We start from the raw sequence: 15288 nt of genomic DNA, 5'->3' as shown, positions 1-15288 counted from the left end.
GTGCATTCGGGCTCTTCGCTGGCCATGGCAGAACACTGACATTTCTGTCTTGCAGGAAATCAAGCACAGAACGATCCGTATGGCTGGTGGCATTGTCATGCTGGAGGGTCATGTCAGGATGAGCCTGCAGGAAGGGTACCACATGAGGGAGAAGGATGTCTTCCCTGTAACGCACAGCGTTGAGATTGCCTGCAGTGACGACAAGCTCAGTCCGATGATGCTGTGACACACCACCCTAGACCCTGCCGGACCCTCCACCTCCAAATCGATCCTGCTCCAGAGTACAGGCCTCGGTGTAACGCTCATTCCTCGGTGTAACGCTCCCTTTGTTATTTCATTTTAAAACTAAAATGCTTAATTGCATTTCAAAGCATGAATGTATTTTATTCTGTGTGATAGCATGATTTATACAGTAGCGTATATATTGAAATATAGGCCTAACGTTAAGTTATGGTAAGACTAAACAGGACGCGCTCTTAGGCCTACAGCTCGATGGTAGTTATACAAGGCTATTTACTATACAAAGCCTACTAATGATAAAGACTACTTATAAAAAATAATTGCAAGGAGATCAAGAAAAAGGAGGGTGTGAGAGTTGCGTGCACATCGTCTGTCACAAACAGGTGCTGTTAGATTACAATATTATTTTTCTGCCTGTTTGGAACAGTGTAAACAGTAAATAAATTAGTAATACCAGTCTGTTCTAACGAGAGAGAAAAAGTGAAGCCTTAATCTTTGCTATGCTTGTAATTAAGAACAGCCGAATCTGTGAAATTGCTTTATCCGACATTATGCCGTTGCATGAAGCTTGGTGTTCACGGAATCAGTAGGCTATTAAACAAACACTCAAACAGGCAACAGAAGCAGGATGTTTTATTTCAAATCAAATTTTCTTTGTCACATACACATTTAGCAGATGTTATTGCGGGTGTAGCGAAATGCGTGTGTTTTTAGCTCTAACAGTGCAGTAATATCTAACAGTAATATCTAACAATTTCACAGCAATAGACATAAATATAAAGCGATGGAATGAAGAATACATATTGGGCGAGCAATGTCAGAGCGGCAGAGACTTAGATACAGTAGAATAGGATACAGTATATACATGTGAGATGAGTAATGAAACATATGTAAACCTTAAAGTGGCCAGTGATTCCAAGTCTATAGGGCAGCAGCCTCTAATGTGCAAGTGATTTAACAGTCTGATGGCCTTGAGATAAAAGCTTTTTTTCAGTCTTTTGGTCCCAGCTTTGTTGCACCGGTACTGACCTCGCCTTCTGGATGATAGCGGGGTGAACAGGCAGTGGCTCAAGTGGTTGATGTCCTTGATCTTTTGGCCTTTCTGTGACATCGGGTGCAGTATGTGTCATGGAGGTCAGGTAGTTTGCCACTAGTGATGCCTTGTGCAGACTGCACCACCCTCTGGAGAGCCTTGCGGTACAGTTGCTGTACCAGGCTGTGATACAGCCCGACAGGATGCTCTCGATTGCGCATCTGTAAAAGTTTCAGGGTTTTGGGTGACAAGCCAAATTTCTTCAGCCTCCTAAGGTTGAAGAGGCGCTGTCACCACACTGTGTGAGTGTACCATTTCAGTTTGTCTGTGTGTACGCCAAGGACCTTGAAGCTTTCCACCTTCTCCACTGATGTCCCTTCGATGTGGATAGGGCGGTGCTCCCTCTGCGGTTTCCTGAAGTCCATGATCATCTCCTTTGTTGACGTTGTTTTCCTGACACCACACTTCGAGTGCTCTCACCACCTCCCTGTAGGCTGTCTCATCATTGTTGGTAATCAAGCCCACTACCATACTCTCATCTGCATATTTGATGATTGAGTTTGAGGTGTGCATGGCCACGCAGTTGTTGAGAATGTTGGTAGCCTAATTATTCATTTCAGTCACACTTTATTTGGATAGTATGACATGGAAAATCTGAACTATCAAAACTGTTGATAAGAAACTGCTTGCCAAGGTTACCTTTAGGGCTAGGTTTAGAATTATGGTTAGAGCTAGGGTTAATAGATAGTTGAACATGTTACTCTGTAGAGCATCTACAGATTGACTATCCAAATAGTGTTACCTTAATGTCCAATGGATTTACTGCTAGTAGCGATTTAAAGTTATGCGTGCATACATTTTACATAGTGGAGTGGGTTTGATTCCCAGGGTCACCCTGTCCTGGCGTTGCAAATGCCATGGTCTACTAACAGCCATATAAAATAACGATATGAATTCAAACCAAAGCCTACTAGATAGTTGAGGATATTTATAGTATTCATGATGTAGTAGCTAACAAGGTGCCATTCTCATGCATCATACAGTTGTAATATATCTACTACGGCATGTTGCGTAGAGACAAACATTTCATCTGACAGGTCCCAACAAGCTAGCTGGCATTTCGTCCACAAATTTACCCAAATAGTTTGATTAATGAATGCGATGTCAAATTTCTCATCATAAAGATAAACAGGTCCAAGCAATACACTATTATGGTAAAATAACACAGCAAAATACAAACAAACAATAAAGGGATTTATTCATCACTGCCAGCACTATTATCACAATCATTTCCATCAATGATAGGGTCTGCTCTGTGTGTATTAACACAAGAAACAGGTGTCGTAACAAAAACTTAGCAAAACAGTCTGAATATAATATTTATATAAAAAAAAAAGAAATAGTTTCAATTATCAGAAATCTCCATGCATTTCCCTGTGCTCATTAATATTGATTAGGATTCTATTTTAAGGACCCGCCCTGATTTAATGCTTTGTTCTAAAGGGCAGAAATTAAACGAGGCTGTGAATATTAAGTATGTACAAACATCAATATTTCTGAGCACAGGGATACCTCAATGACGTAGGGCAACACCCCATTGGTCTGATGCATCTTTACTTTTTTCCATTGCGAATGTCTGGTCACAATGTTTTCCCCTCCCCCTCTCCGTCCTGTGATGCGGACCCCTCAGAAACCATGATGACGGTCGTGATCAGCGTAAGGAATGTTTGGGAATTTTCTTAGAACTGCGGAAGTCAAAAACATGGATGTCAGATAAAACTTGAACTTCTAGGTGAGAAGAACGACATACATGAAGACTTACATTTTTGAGGAACTCCTCTGCGACGATACGGGCCCTGGCGTTGACAGACAACTTCATCTCGCTGATCTCCTTGTCGATCTCCTCCATGAAGTGGATGACGAAGTCCACCAGCTTGTGCTTGTACATCTGCTCCGTGTGGAAGTTGGTGATGAGAAAACTGATATCATAACCCTGCGGACGAATGAAGGAGAGAAAAGGGGGGGGGCTAATAAATCCCAATTCTTGCAAAAAATGTTGTCTGAGTGACAAAAAAAAAGACCATTTGTGTGACCATTCGATGTGATAAGTTTGAGATGTTGGTTGTACCACCAGTCCTCTCCTCTCACCTCCACCGGTTTCCTCCTCAGGATGAAGAAGTTCTCAGCTCTCATCATCATGAAGCGCATGAATTTATGGCAAAGGATCTTCTCAATCTCATCCGCCTGCAGTGACACACCAATCACAAAGCAGTCAGACTCAGAGCTGCTGTCCTGTGATTGGTGGGTGCTAATAGCCACTAATTGTCACCAGGTTGTAAAAAAAAACAACTAATCACAGTAGTAAATTTCATGTCTATGACAAACCAACACAGCCTCACAGAACAGAGAAAGAAAAAAAACAATGGTACAGCTGCGCTTCCATCCATTGGGTAACGACAACACAACAAGATAGGCGTATTAAAAATATTATGAACTGGGTGGGTCGAGCCCTGAATGTTGATTGGCTGACAGCTATGGTGTATCAGACCGTATACCAAGGTTATGACATTACATTTATTTTTACTACTAATTACATTGGTAACCCATTTATAATAGCAATAAGGCACCTCGGGGGTTTGCAGTATATGGTCAACATACCTTCAGAAAGTATTCAGACCCCTTGACTTTTTCCACATTTTGTTAGGTTACAGCCCCATTCTATAATTGAAGCAATTTTGCTTTATGTTTTGGATCGTCTTGTTGGAAGACAAATCTCCGTCCCAGTCTCAGGTCTTTTGCAGACTCCATCAGGTTCTCTTCCAGAATGGTCCTGTATTTGGCTCCATCCATCTTCCCATCAATTTTAACCATCTTCCCTGACCCTGCTGAAGAAAAGCAGGCCCAAACCATGATGCTGCCACCACGTTTGACAGTGGGGATGGTGTGTTCAGGGTGATGAGCTGTGTTGCTTTTACGCCAAACATAACGTTTTGCATTGTTGCCAAAAAGTTCAATTTTGGTTTCATCTGACCAGAGCACCTTCTTCCACATGTTTGGTGTGTCTCCCAGGTGGCTTGTGGCAAACTTTAACCAACACTTTTTATGGATATCTTTAAGAAATGGCTTTCTTCTTGCCACTCTTCCATAAAGGCCAGATTTGTGCAATATACGACTGATTGTTGTCCTATGGACAGAGTCTCCCACCTCAGCTGTAGATCTCTGCAGTTCATCCAGAGTGATCATGGGCCTCTTGGCTGCATCTCTGATCAGTCTTCTCCTTGTATGAGCTGAAAGTTTAGAGGGACGGCCAGGTCTTGGTAGATTTGCAGTGGTCGGATACTCCTTCCATTTCAATATTATCGCTTGCACAGTGCTCCTTGGGATGTTTAAAGCTTGGGAAATCTTTTTGTATCCAAATCCGGCTTTAAACTTCTTCACAACAGTATCTCGGACCTGCCTGGTGTGTTCCTTGTTCTTCATGATGCTCTCTGCGCTTTTAACGGACCTCTGAGACTATCACAGTGCAGGTGCATTTATACGGAGACTTGATTACACACAGGTGGATTGTATTTATCATCATTAGTCATTTAGGTCAACATTGGATCATTCAGAGATCCTCACTGAACTTCTGGAGAGAGTTTGCTGCACTGAAAGTAAAGGGGCTGAATAATTTTGCACGCCCAATTTTTCAGTTTTTGATTTGTTATGTCGTTCCACTTCATGATTGTGTCCCACTTGTTGTTGATTCTTCACAAAGACAGTTTTATATCTTTATGTTTGAAGCCTGAAATGTGGCAAAAGGTCGCAAAGTTGCACTGTACACACAACATCCCAAAATGACAAAGCAAAAACAGGTTTAGACATTTTTTCTAATAAAATAATAAAACTGAAATATCACATTTACATAAGAACTTAGACCCTATACTCAGTACTTTGTTGAAGCACCATTGGCAGTGATTACAGCCTTGAGTCTACAAGGGTGTGACGCTACAAGCTTGGCACACCTGTATTTGGGGAGTTTCTCCCATTCTTCTTTGCAGATCCTCTCAAGCTCTGTCAGGTTGGATGGGGAGCGTCGCTGCACAGCTATTTTTCAGGTCTCTCCTGAGATGTTTGATTGGGTTCAAGTCCGGGCTCTGGCTGGGCCACTCAGAGACTTGTCCCAAAGCCACTCCTGTGTTGTCTTGGCTGAGTGCTTAGGGTTGGAAGGTGAACCTTTGCCCCAGGCTGAATCCCCAAGCAGGTTTTCATTAAGGTTCTCTCTGTACTTTGCTCCGTTCATCTTTGCCGCGATCCTGACTAGTCTCCAAGTCCCCGCCGCTGAAAAACATCCCCACAGCATAATCCTGCTTCACCATAGGGATGGTGGCAGGTTTCCTACAGACGTAACACTTGGAATTCAGGCTAAAGAGTTCAATCTTGGTTTCATCAGACCAGAGAGTCTTGTTTCTCATGATCTGTGAGTCTTTAAGTGCCTTATGGCAAATTCCAAGCGGGCCTCTACGGACAATTCCTTCGACCTCATGGCTTGGTTTTTGCTCTGTGCCTTTCCAAATCATGTCCAATCAATTGAATTTACCACAGCTGGCCTCCAATCAAGTTGTAGAAACATCTCAAGGATGATCAATGGAAACGGGATGCACCTGAGCTCAGTTTCAAGTCTCATTGCAAAGGGTCTGAATACTTATGTAAATAAGGAATTTCTGTTTATAATACATTTCTAAACATTCTAAAAAACAGTTTTTGCTTTGTCATTATGGGGTATGGCGTTTAGATTGCTGTGTAATTGTGTTTATTTAAATAGATTTTAGATTAAGAACAGTCCTTAGCCGTGGTATATTGACCATGTACCACACCTCCTCGTGCGTTATTGCTTAATTATAAATCAGGTAGTTTGGTTTAAAGCAGTGGTATATCAAACAATATACCACAGGTATGACACAAAACATATTGTTTACTGTTGTAATTACATTAGTAACCCTTTTATAATAGCAATAAAGTACCTCAGGGGTTTGTGGTATATGGCCTACATACCACGGCTAAGGGCACTCCGCGTTGCGTTTTGCATAAGAACAGCCCCTAGCCGTGGTATGTTGGCCATCTACACCCCACCAGGCCTTATTGTTTAAATAAAGTATGAAAGTCACCAAAATCAAGCCCGTCAACTGCACCTGTAAAGGACAGGTTATCGACTATACACATTAGAATAAATAATATCCCTGACCTGCTTGACAGCGATGCTGACTCGGACTGAGTTGATGGAGCCCTCGATAAGAACCTTCTCCTTGTCATTACGACTGATGATGACTGGCTGCAGCAGCAACTCTTTACTGCTCCTGAGGGGCATAACATACACATGCTAGGTCAAACACACTCTCCTGAGGGGATAGCATACACATGCTAGGTCAAACACACTCTCCTGAGGGGGATAGCATACACATGCTAGGTCAAACACACTCTCCTGAGGGGGATAGCATACACGTGCTAGGTCAAACACACTCTCCTGAGGGGCATAACATACACATGCTAGGTCAAACACACTCTCCTGAAGGGGATAACATACACATGCTAGGTCAAACACACTCTCCTGAGGGGGATAACATACACATGCTAGGTCAAACACACTCTCCTGAGGGGGATAGCATACACGTGCTAGGTCAAACACACTCTCCTGAGGGGGATAACATACACATGCTAGGTCAAACACACTCTCCTGAGGGGCATAACATACACATGCTAGGTCAAACACACTCTCCTGAGGGGGATAGCATACACGTGCTAGGTCAAACACACTCTCCTGAGGGGGATAGCATACACGTGCTAGGTCAAACACACTCTCCTGAGGGGGATAGCATACACGTGCTAGGTCAAACACACTCTCCTGAGGGGGATAGCATACACGTGCTAGGTCAAACACACTCTCCTGAAGAGGATAGCATACACGTGCTAGGTCAAACACACTCTCCTGAGGGGGATAACATACACATGCTAGGTCAAACACACTCTCCTGAAGAGGATAGCATACACGTGCTAGGTCAAACACACTCTCCTGAGGGGGATAACATACACATGCTAGGTCAAACACACTCTCCTGAGGGGGATAGCATACACATGCTAGGTCAAACACACTCTCCTGAGGGGGATAGCATACACGTGCTAGGTCAAACACACTCTCCTGAGGGGGATAACATACACATGCTAGGTCAAACACACTCTCCTGAGGGGCATAACATACACGTGCTAGGTCAAACACACTCTCCTGAGGGGGATAGCATACACGTGCTAGGTCAAACACACTCTCCTGAGGGGGATAGCATACACGTGCTAGGTCAAACACACTCTCCTGAGGGGGATAGCATACACGTGCTAGGTCAAACACACTCTCCTGAGGGGGATAGCATACACGTGCTAGGTCAAACACACTCTCCTGAGGGGGATAACATACACATGCTAGGTCAAACACACTCTCCTGAAGGGGATAACATACACATGCTAGGTCAAACACACTCTCCTGAGGGGGATAACATACACATGCTAGGTCAAACACACTCTCCTGAGGGGGATAGCATACACATGCTAGGTCAAACACACTCTCCTGAAGAGGATAGCATACACGTGCTAGGTCAAACACACTCTCCTGAGGGGGATAGCATACACATGCAAGGTCAAACACACTCTCCTGAGGGGATAGCATACACGTGCTAGGTCAAACACACTCTCCTGAGGGGGATAGCATACACGTGCTAGGTCAAACACACTCTCCTGAGGGGGATAGCATACACATGATAGGAGAGTGCGTTTGACCTGAGGGGGATAACATACACATGCAAGGTCAAACACACTCTCCTGAGGGGGATAGCATACACATGATAGGAGAGTGCGTTTGACCTGAGGGGGATAACATACATATGATAGGTCAAACACACTCTCACGCACACATACACACGAACAAACACCGACACTCACCGGACCTCCACCTCTGGCTTGTTGTGTCGCTCCACCACCTGAGAGGAGAAGTTCTCCAGACAGAGGGCGGCCTGCAGCGTGGCACGCACAGCGTTGAGGTACGGGCGCAGAGTCGCTGTCTGAGGGAGAGAGGAAAGCGAGTGGAGAAAGAAACGTTAGAAGAGGGAAGCCTCTACCCCTGCCGACCAAATACCGCCTCACGCCACCTACTATCCTCAAGCTAAATGGCCCTTATCCCGACACATCTTTACGAGAGGAAAGGTAAAAGTAATGCAGACCTAGGATTGTAGCTAGAATTCCTGGCATAATGTTTATTCCATAGCAAAGGCTCATGGCTGGGCTTGGGCTGCAGTGCAGATTTTACACTGATTTCACTATCACAGAAACTCACCAACACATTAGTCAGTAAAAGTTTTAAAAAGTCCCATCAACCCCATTCAAAAAAATATGCAAAATCATTGACTGCTGAACATTAGTGAAATCACCATTAAGATTATATACCCTGAATCCCTCAAATGTAAAGAGGAAGTATATTGACCGCATGAGTACATACTGAAACCCCTAGAATATAGCCTAGTCACGCTGAAGCCTTTCATGGTTTGAACAATTGCACCATTACATTCGTATGTGACTTTAAAAGTATACCACTGTTTCACATAGACTATAATAGATAAGGATAGTGGGCACACATTGGCTCAGGCCTAAGGCCTTACAGCTGTAGAATGCACTGCCACTATTTGCATTTTCAGGATGAAAATATCTAGCTACTTCAATCCAGTCTGCATCAGATTTGGGCCGAGAAAATATTTCAGTGGACAAGTTTGCAACCCTATGTGTGTTGAGTATAAGGAAGGGAAATCTAGACTCTGGACCTACTTACTGCAAAGCAAAAATAATTCAGGAAAGATGCAGGTGCATAGCTAGTTCTACAATGGACTAAAGGAGTCTAATGTTACTTCTTAACAGTCCAAGGACCTTACATGTTCTGTTTAAAAGGCGAATTACCTCTGGAACGGGAATCAATTCTTATATCAAAATCATTTCAAATGCAAAATACACACTTACTGTAACCGGTTTTAACATTTGCAGTCAACAGTATTTTTCAGTGACAACATGTTTATGGTGTCTAGCTTCCATTTATACAGGTGTTAGGAGCAGAGGTCGACCGATTATGATTTTTCAACGCCGATGCCGATTATTGGAGGACCAAAAAGAAGCCGATACTGATTAATCGGCTAATTTTGTTTAGGTATTTGTAATAATGACAATTACAACAATACTGAATTAACACTTATTTTAACTTAATATAATACATCAAAATCAATTTAGCCTCAAATAAAATGAAACATGTTAAATTTGGTTTAAATAATGTAAAAACAAAGTGTTGGAGAAGAAAGTAAAAGTGTGTGCCATGTAAAAATGTGTGCCATGTAAAAATGTGTGCCATGTAAAAATGTGTGCCATGTAAAATATGTGCCATGTAAAAAAGCTAGCATTAAAGTTCCTTGCTCAGAACATGAGAACATATGAAAGCTGGTGGTTCCTTTTAACAGGAGCCTTCAATCTTCCCAGGTAAGAAGTTTTAGGTTGTAGTTATTTTAGGACAATTTCTCTCTATACGATTTGTATGTCATATACCTTTGACTATTGGATGTTCTTATAGGCACTTTAGTATTGCCAGTGTAACAGTATAGTTTCTGTCCCTCTACTTGCCCCTACCTGGGCTCGAACCAGGAACACATTGATAACAGCCACTATCAAAGCAGAGTTACCCATCGCGCGAACAACCACTCCAAGTCTCAGAGCGAGTGACGTTTGAAACGCTTTTAGCGCGCACCCGCTAACTAGCTAGCCATTTCACATCGGTTAAACGGCACAATGCTTGAAGCACAGCGACGAGCTGCTGGCAAAACGCACAAAAGTGCTGTTTGAATTAATACTTACGAGCCTGCTGCTGCCTACCATCACTCAGTCAGACTGCTCTACCAAATCATAGACTTAATTATAACATAACATACAGAAATACGAGCCTTAGGTCATTAAGATGGTCAAAACTGTCATCTCGAAAAAAACGTTTATTCTTTCAGTGAAATACGGAACCGTTCCGTATTTTATCTAAACGGGTGGCATCCATAAGTCTAAATATTCCTGTTACATTGCACAACCTTCAATGTTATGTCATAATTACATAAAATTCTGGCAAATTAGGCAGCTCAAACTGTTGCATATATACTGACTGCATGCAATAAACGCAAGAGAAGTGACACAATTTCACCTGGTTAATGTTGCCTGCTAACCTGGATTTATTTTAGCTAAATATGCAGGTTTAAAAATATATACTTCTGTGTATTGATTTTAAGAACGGCATTGATGTTTATGGTTAGGTACAGTCATGCAACGATTGTGCTTTTTTTGCAAATGCGCTTTTGTTAAATCATCCCCCGTTTGGCGAAGTTGGCTGTCTTTGATAGGGAGAAATAGTCTTTCGGAGTTGGCAACGAGCCAGGTTAGCAGGTAATATTAACTAAATAGGCAGGTTTAAAAATATATACTTGTGTATTGATTTTAAGAAAGGCATTGATGTTTATGGTTAGGTACACATTGGAGCAAGACAGTCCATTTTTGCGAATACACACAGCATCGATTATATGCAACGCAGGACACGCTAGATAAACTAGTAATATCATCAACCATGTGTAGTTAACTAGTGATTATGATTGATTGTTTTTTATACGATAAGTTTAATGCTAGCTAGCAACTTACCTTGGCTTACTGCATTTGCGTAACAGGCAGTCTCCTCGTGGAGTGCAATGTAATCAGGTGGTTAGAGCGTTGGACTAGTTAACTGTAAGGTTGCAAGATTGAATCTCCGAGCTGACAAGGTAAAAATCTCCGAGCTGACAAGGTACAAATCTGTCATTCTGCCCCTGAACAGGCAGTTAACCCACCGTTCCTAGGCCGTCATTGAAAATAAGAATGTGTTCTTAACTGAATTGCCTAGTTAAATGAAGCATAAAGGTGTAAAAAACAAATTTAAATGGCCAAATCAGTGTCCAAAAATACAGATTTCCGATTGTTATGAAAACTTGAAATCGGCTCTAATTAAAAATAAATGTAAAAAAAAAAATTGGCCATTCCGATTAATCGGGCGACCTCTAATTAGGAGACACAGATAGCTAATTAGCACAAGTAGTCGGCTGTCTTCATATTGTTCATAAACACGCACGTCAACAGCTGTGTAACAATATAACTGATTTTAGAAAATAATTTCCTGCTGATATGAATGTTTAGGTCCTTATGCTTCCAAAGTGATGGGGGTTAATGTTCAGACCTAGCCCAGAGGCCGATATTGAGGAGTTTCCATCCAAAACGTATTGTAGGCAGCCCCCATGGACCGGTTCGTACCGAAAACATTCTCCATTCAGGGTGCAAAGACGCCAATTTTTCCTTAACTAGATTTAAAAAGGCAAAAATAAAGGAAAATATGCCTACTTCTTTTACAAAACACCATTTTCAACCACCATGCTGAAGTGGCTAATGCCTAGGTATGATAGTTCCAGATATTGTGTATCACGTTCAGCCAATCAGGTTGCAGCAGTCTGTTTACCCCTAACTGAATGAAGGGCGCAACATCAAGTAGTAGCATTAGCATGGTGGTGGAAAAGTGGTGTTTCATAAAGTACGCATATTTCCACCGTCCGTCCCCCCCTCCTCGCCATGAATACATCTAGTTAAGGATGAAATTGATGCCTTTACAGCCTGGATGGAGAATGTTTTTGGTACGAACCAGTCCACGGGGATACGAGTGTATTGCCAGCTGCATACAATGCGTTTGGATGGTAAGATGAAACCCTCAATACCAGATCAATATCGCCATCTGCCGGCCTTTGGGCTAGTTCAGACCAAGCATCTGGACTCTAACCAAAACACCCCCGTACAGAAGATTACTTATGTGGAATGTAATGGAACCTAGAGTCAAGATCAGTGGCTAGTGCATAGTTAGCTGGGACATTCCTACTATGCGATACACACACCTTTTGTATTATTCTATCAGAAAAGGGACATGTTTGACTGGACAGTGCACGACAGAAAAACTCAATTGGTCAAGCTCAGATACTTACAACATTTTTGGGTGCATTTTCCAGTTTGTTAGGTGCATAATCCTAACAGGGTGGATGTGTTAAACCTAAATTAGCCATAGCTCTGAGTGAGCAAGATTGATCTAGCATAATTGTGAAAACTTGAACAGGACTTTATCTTCTCTATCAAACATATTTTAACATTTTCATTTAAAAAAAATGTTTAGCTTAACAGGGTGGAAATGTATGTGTGTGACATACAGACTAACATGAACAAATAGATACAACTGTTTTTATATAAAGAAATGACACTTCCTCAATGTGGTGTCATTGTAGGAAGGGGTTGTTATCTTAAGATGGAGATTTACAACAAACTAACAGGGTGGAAAGTGATCAGGGACACACAGGAAATCTTATTTAAAATAATAATGAAAAAAACGAATATAAAAGAGACTAACTAGGACTATAAAAGACAGATAAAAAAATGTTATGGTTTGATCTAGTGGAAGTTGATAAATAACACCTGGGGACATCGCAAAAACGCCTACATCCACTGACAAAAAGTGTTTAAGATGCATGAAGTTCCCTTTCAGGATCCATTTTTTTGGTGTTAATGGATATTTAAAGCCTTTTGGAATCCACAGTTTACACCAAATTAAGACTGATATTTCCTGGGGCCAGAAATTTGGACAACATTTGCGGTCTTAAATACCTAGGCTGGCTGCCTTACTTGCGAGAGAGCTAGCAAGATGGCAAACTACCCTCTTCTACCAGCTAGTGTTCGGGAATATATATTTCAATGGGGCATGGGAATATTTACTCATGGTATTCGTTTTGAATTTACAATCTTGATAGTGACATACAAGAACAGATGCGACCTCCCTGATGCACTACTACAGATACATTTTCGGGTAACTAGCTAAATTATGTTTATATTTATGAATACATTTGAAAGGATACTTTAGATTACAGTATTTGGCACTAGTTTAAAAATAAATAAAAAAAACTTACCTTAGAGCTATATCACTAGCTAAAAACAGATTCCACATTTTGGGTGGGATGCTAACTAACTAACGTTAGCTACCAAACCAAATCTAGCGATAAACATACGCATTAACGCAGACCTCGCGTAAACCACGAATAATGTCATATTCAATATACTGCTCATCGTATGACTGATGTTGAAATAACGTCGAAATGTCTTTATTTTCATAGTAAACCACATAAATGATCTTACCATTTCTCTATATCCGCTGGGGAGGAGAAGACGGAAGTAGTACACTTGTCATGGCTCTTTCATGACCCTATGCACTAACCGGAACACACCATGTACAAGACTTTATAGGGGAGCCTATATCATTTGGACAAAAATGTTTCTATACAAGTAATGGATTGTATCTAGCAGACACGAACATTGAATACATTAGTTTTATTTATTTAAAAGTGTCATATTGTTAATTATGTGGTTTTCATTATTTGATTACATAATTTCCCAATTTACAAGGATGAGAACATGTTGATGATATCCTTTACAGTTTCAAAATGTTTATGTAAAAGTACATTCTGACAATTGTTTTGGTGTTCTCATTCTTCATATGAGAAACATCATCAATCTCGAAATTGTTAAACTGATTGAGAGTGATTTTGTCTCATTATTTATATTAATGCAAAATGTGTGTGGCTGGTGATTTCTTCCTTATAAGGTAAAGGGAGCTCTCCACTATTATGAGGGGGGGGGGGGGGGGGCGTACAAATGTCTTATAAATCCCTCACACTTATGAAACTTAAACATTTAAAAAAATTATTAGAGGTGATGTCTCTGAATGTCTGTTAATATCTCAATGACTTGTCACATATTAATGATGTCCTGAATTATTCTGATTATTATTGTTGCAATAAAAAAATATATAAAAAAATATATATATATTGTTATTGTGGACAAGCCAAATTAGAAGCCGATGCCCTGTTACAACAAATCCAGAACAAGAAGTTTTTATTCCTGTTAGTCATGTTTAGTAAATTGTTTAGTAAATTGTTTGACACTAGTAATTTTACCAAAGCAGATTTTCTACATTCAGAGATAACTCAGGGGGAGAGTTTGATAAAGTTCTCAAGCTAACTGAAGAGATGATGATTAAGCATGATATTAGTAATTGGGATGTGAGTGCATCACAGCAGCGAAAACTGCCTGTAAAATTGGCAGACAGTGTAGTCACAACTTCATTAGGGAAAACATCCAGCATTAAGAGTGACAGTGACCTGAGGCAACTTTAGAACAATATTCTAGACAGACATACAGTTGAAGTCAGAAGTTTACATATAGTTAGGTTGGAGTCATTAAAACTTGTTTTTCAACCACTCCAAATTTCTTGTTAACTAATTATAGTTTTTTGCAAGTCGGTTAGGACATCTACTTTGTGCATGACACATGTCACGATCGTCGTACGAACTGGAAATATACTCAGACTAACGTGCAACGTACCGGCCCCACCGTAATGTTTAATAAAGGAAACTCACGAAAACAATAACAGTCAACGAAACGTGAAGCTCAAGCAGTGCTCAACGGCAACTACACAGAAACAAGATCCCACAAAACACAGTGGGGAAACGGTTGCCAGAATATGGTTGCCAGAATATGATCCCCAATATGATCCCCAATAAGAGACAACGATAAACAGCTGCCTCTGATTGGGAACCATACCAGGCCAACATAGAAATAAATGCACTAGATCACCCACCCTAGTCACACCCCGACCGAACCAAAATAGAGAACAAAAAGGCTCTCTATGGACAGGGCATGACAGTAACCCCCCCCCCCCCCCCCCCCCCCAAAGGTGCGGACTCCGGCTGCAAAACCTGACTCTATAGGGGAAGGTCCGGGTGGGCGTCTAGCGTCGGTGGCAGCTCAGGTGCGGGGCGAAGTACCCACTCCGCTCATGGACTTTCCCCCCCCCAGACTACGGGTCCGGG

The 15288-nt window shown here is 41.5% G+C and overlaps 1 protein-coding gene across 1 annotated transcript; it reads right to left on the bottom strand.

Annotated features, from left to right (window-relative positions):
* Positions 1 to 2506: 2506 nt before the first annotated feature.
* Positions 2507 to 13651, bottom strand: arpc4 (actin related protein 2/3 complex, subunit 4). The gene is made up of 6 exons (XM_021609965.3): positions 13556 to 13651; positions 8240 to 8358; positions 6498 to 6609; positions 3422 to 3517; positions 3096 to 3266; positions 2507 to 3018 (listed from the first exon to the last, which is right to left on the bottom strand). Exons 1-6 carry the CDS (start codon positions 13556 to 13558, stop codon positions 3013 to 3015), a joined length of 507 nt encoding a protein of 168 aa, XP_021465640.1. The 5' UTR covers positions 13559 to 13651; the 3' UTR covers positions 2507 to 3012.
* Between the last annotated feature and the right edge of the window lie 1637 nt (positions 13652 to 15288).

This window comes from Oncorhynchus mykiss, chromosome 7 (assembly GCF_057628025.1).
Source record: "Oncorhynchus mykiss isolate SJ-2025 chromosome 7, ASM5762802v1, whole genome shotgun sequence".
NCBI classification, from domain to species: domain Eukaryota; kingdom Metazoa; phylum Chordata; class Actinopteri; order Salmoniformes; family Salmonidae; genus Oncorhynchus; species Oncorhynchus mykiss.
This window is presented reverse-complemented; position numbering and strand designations above follow the sequence as displayed.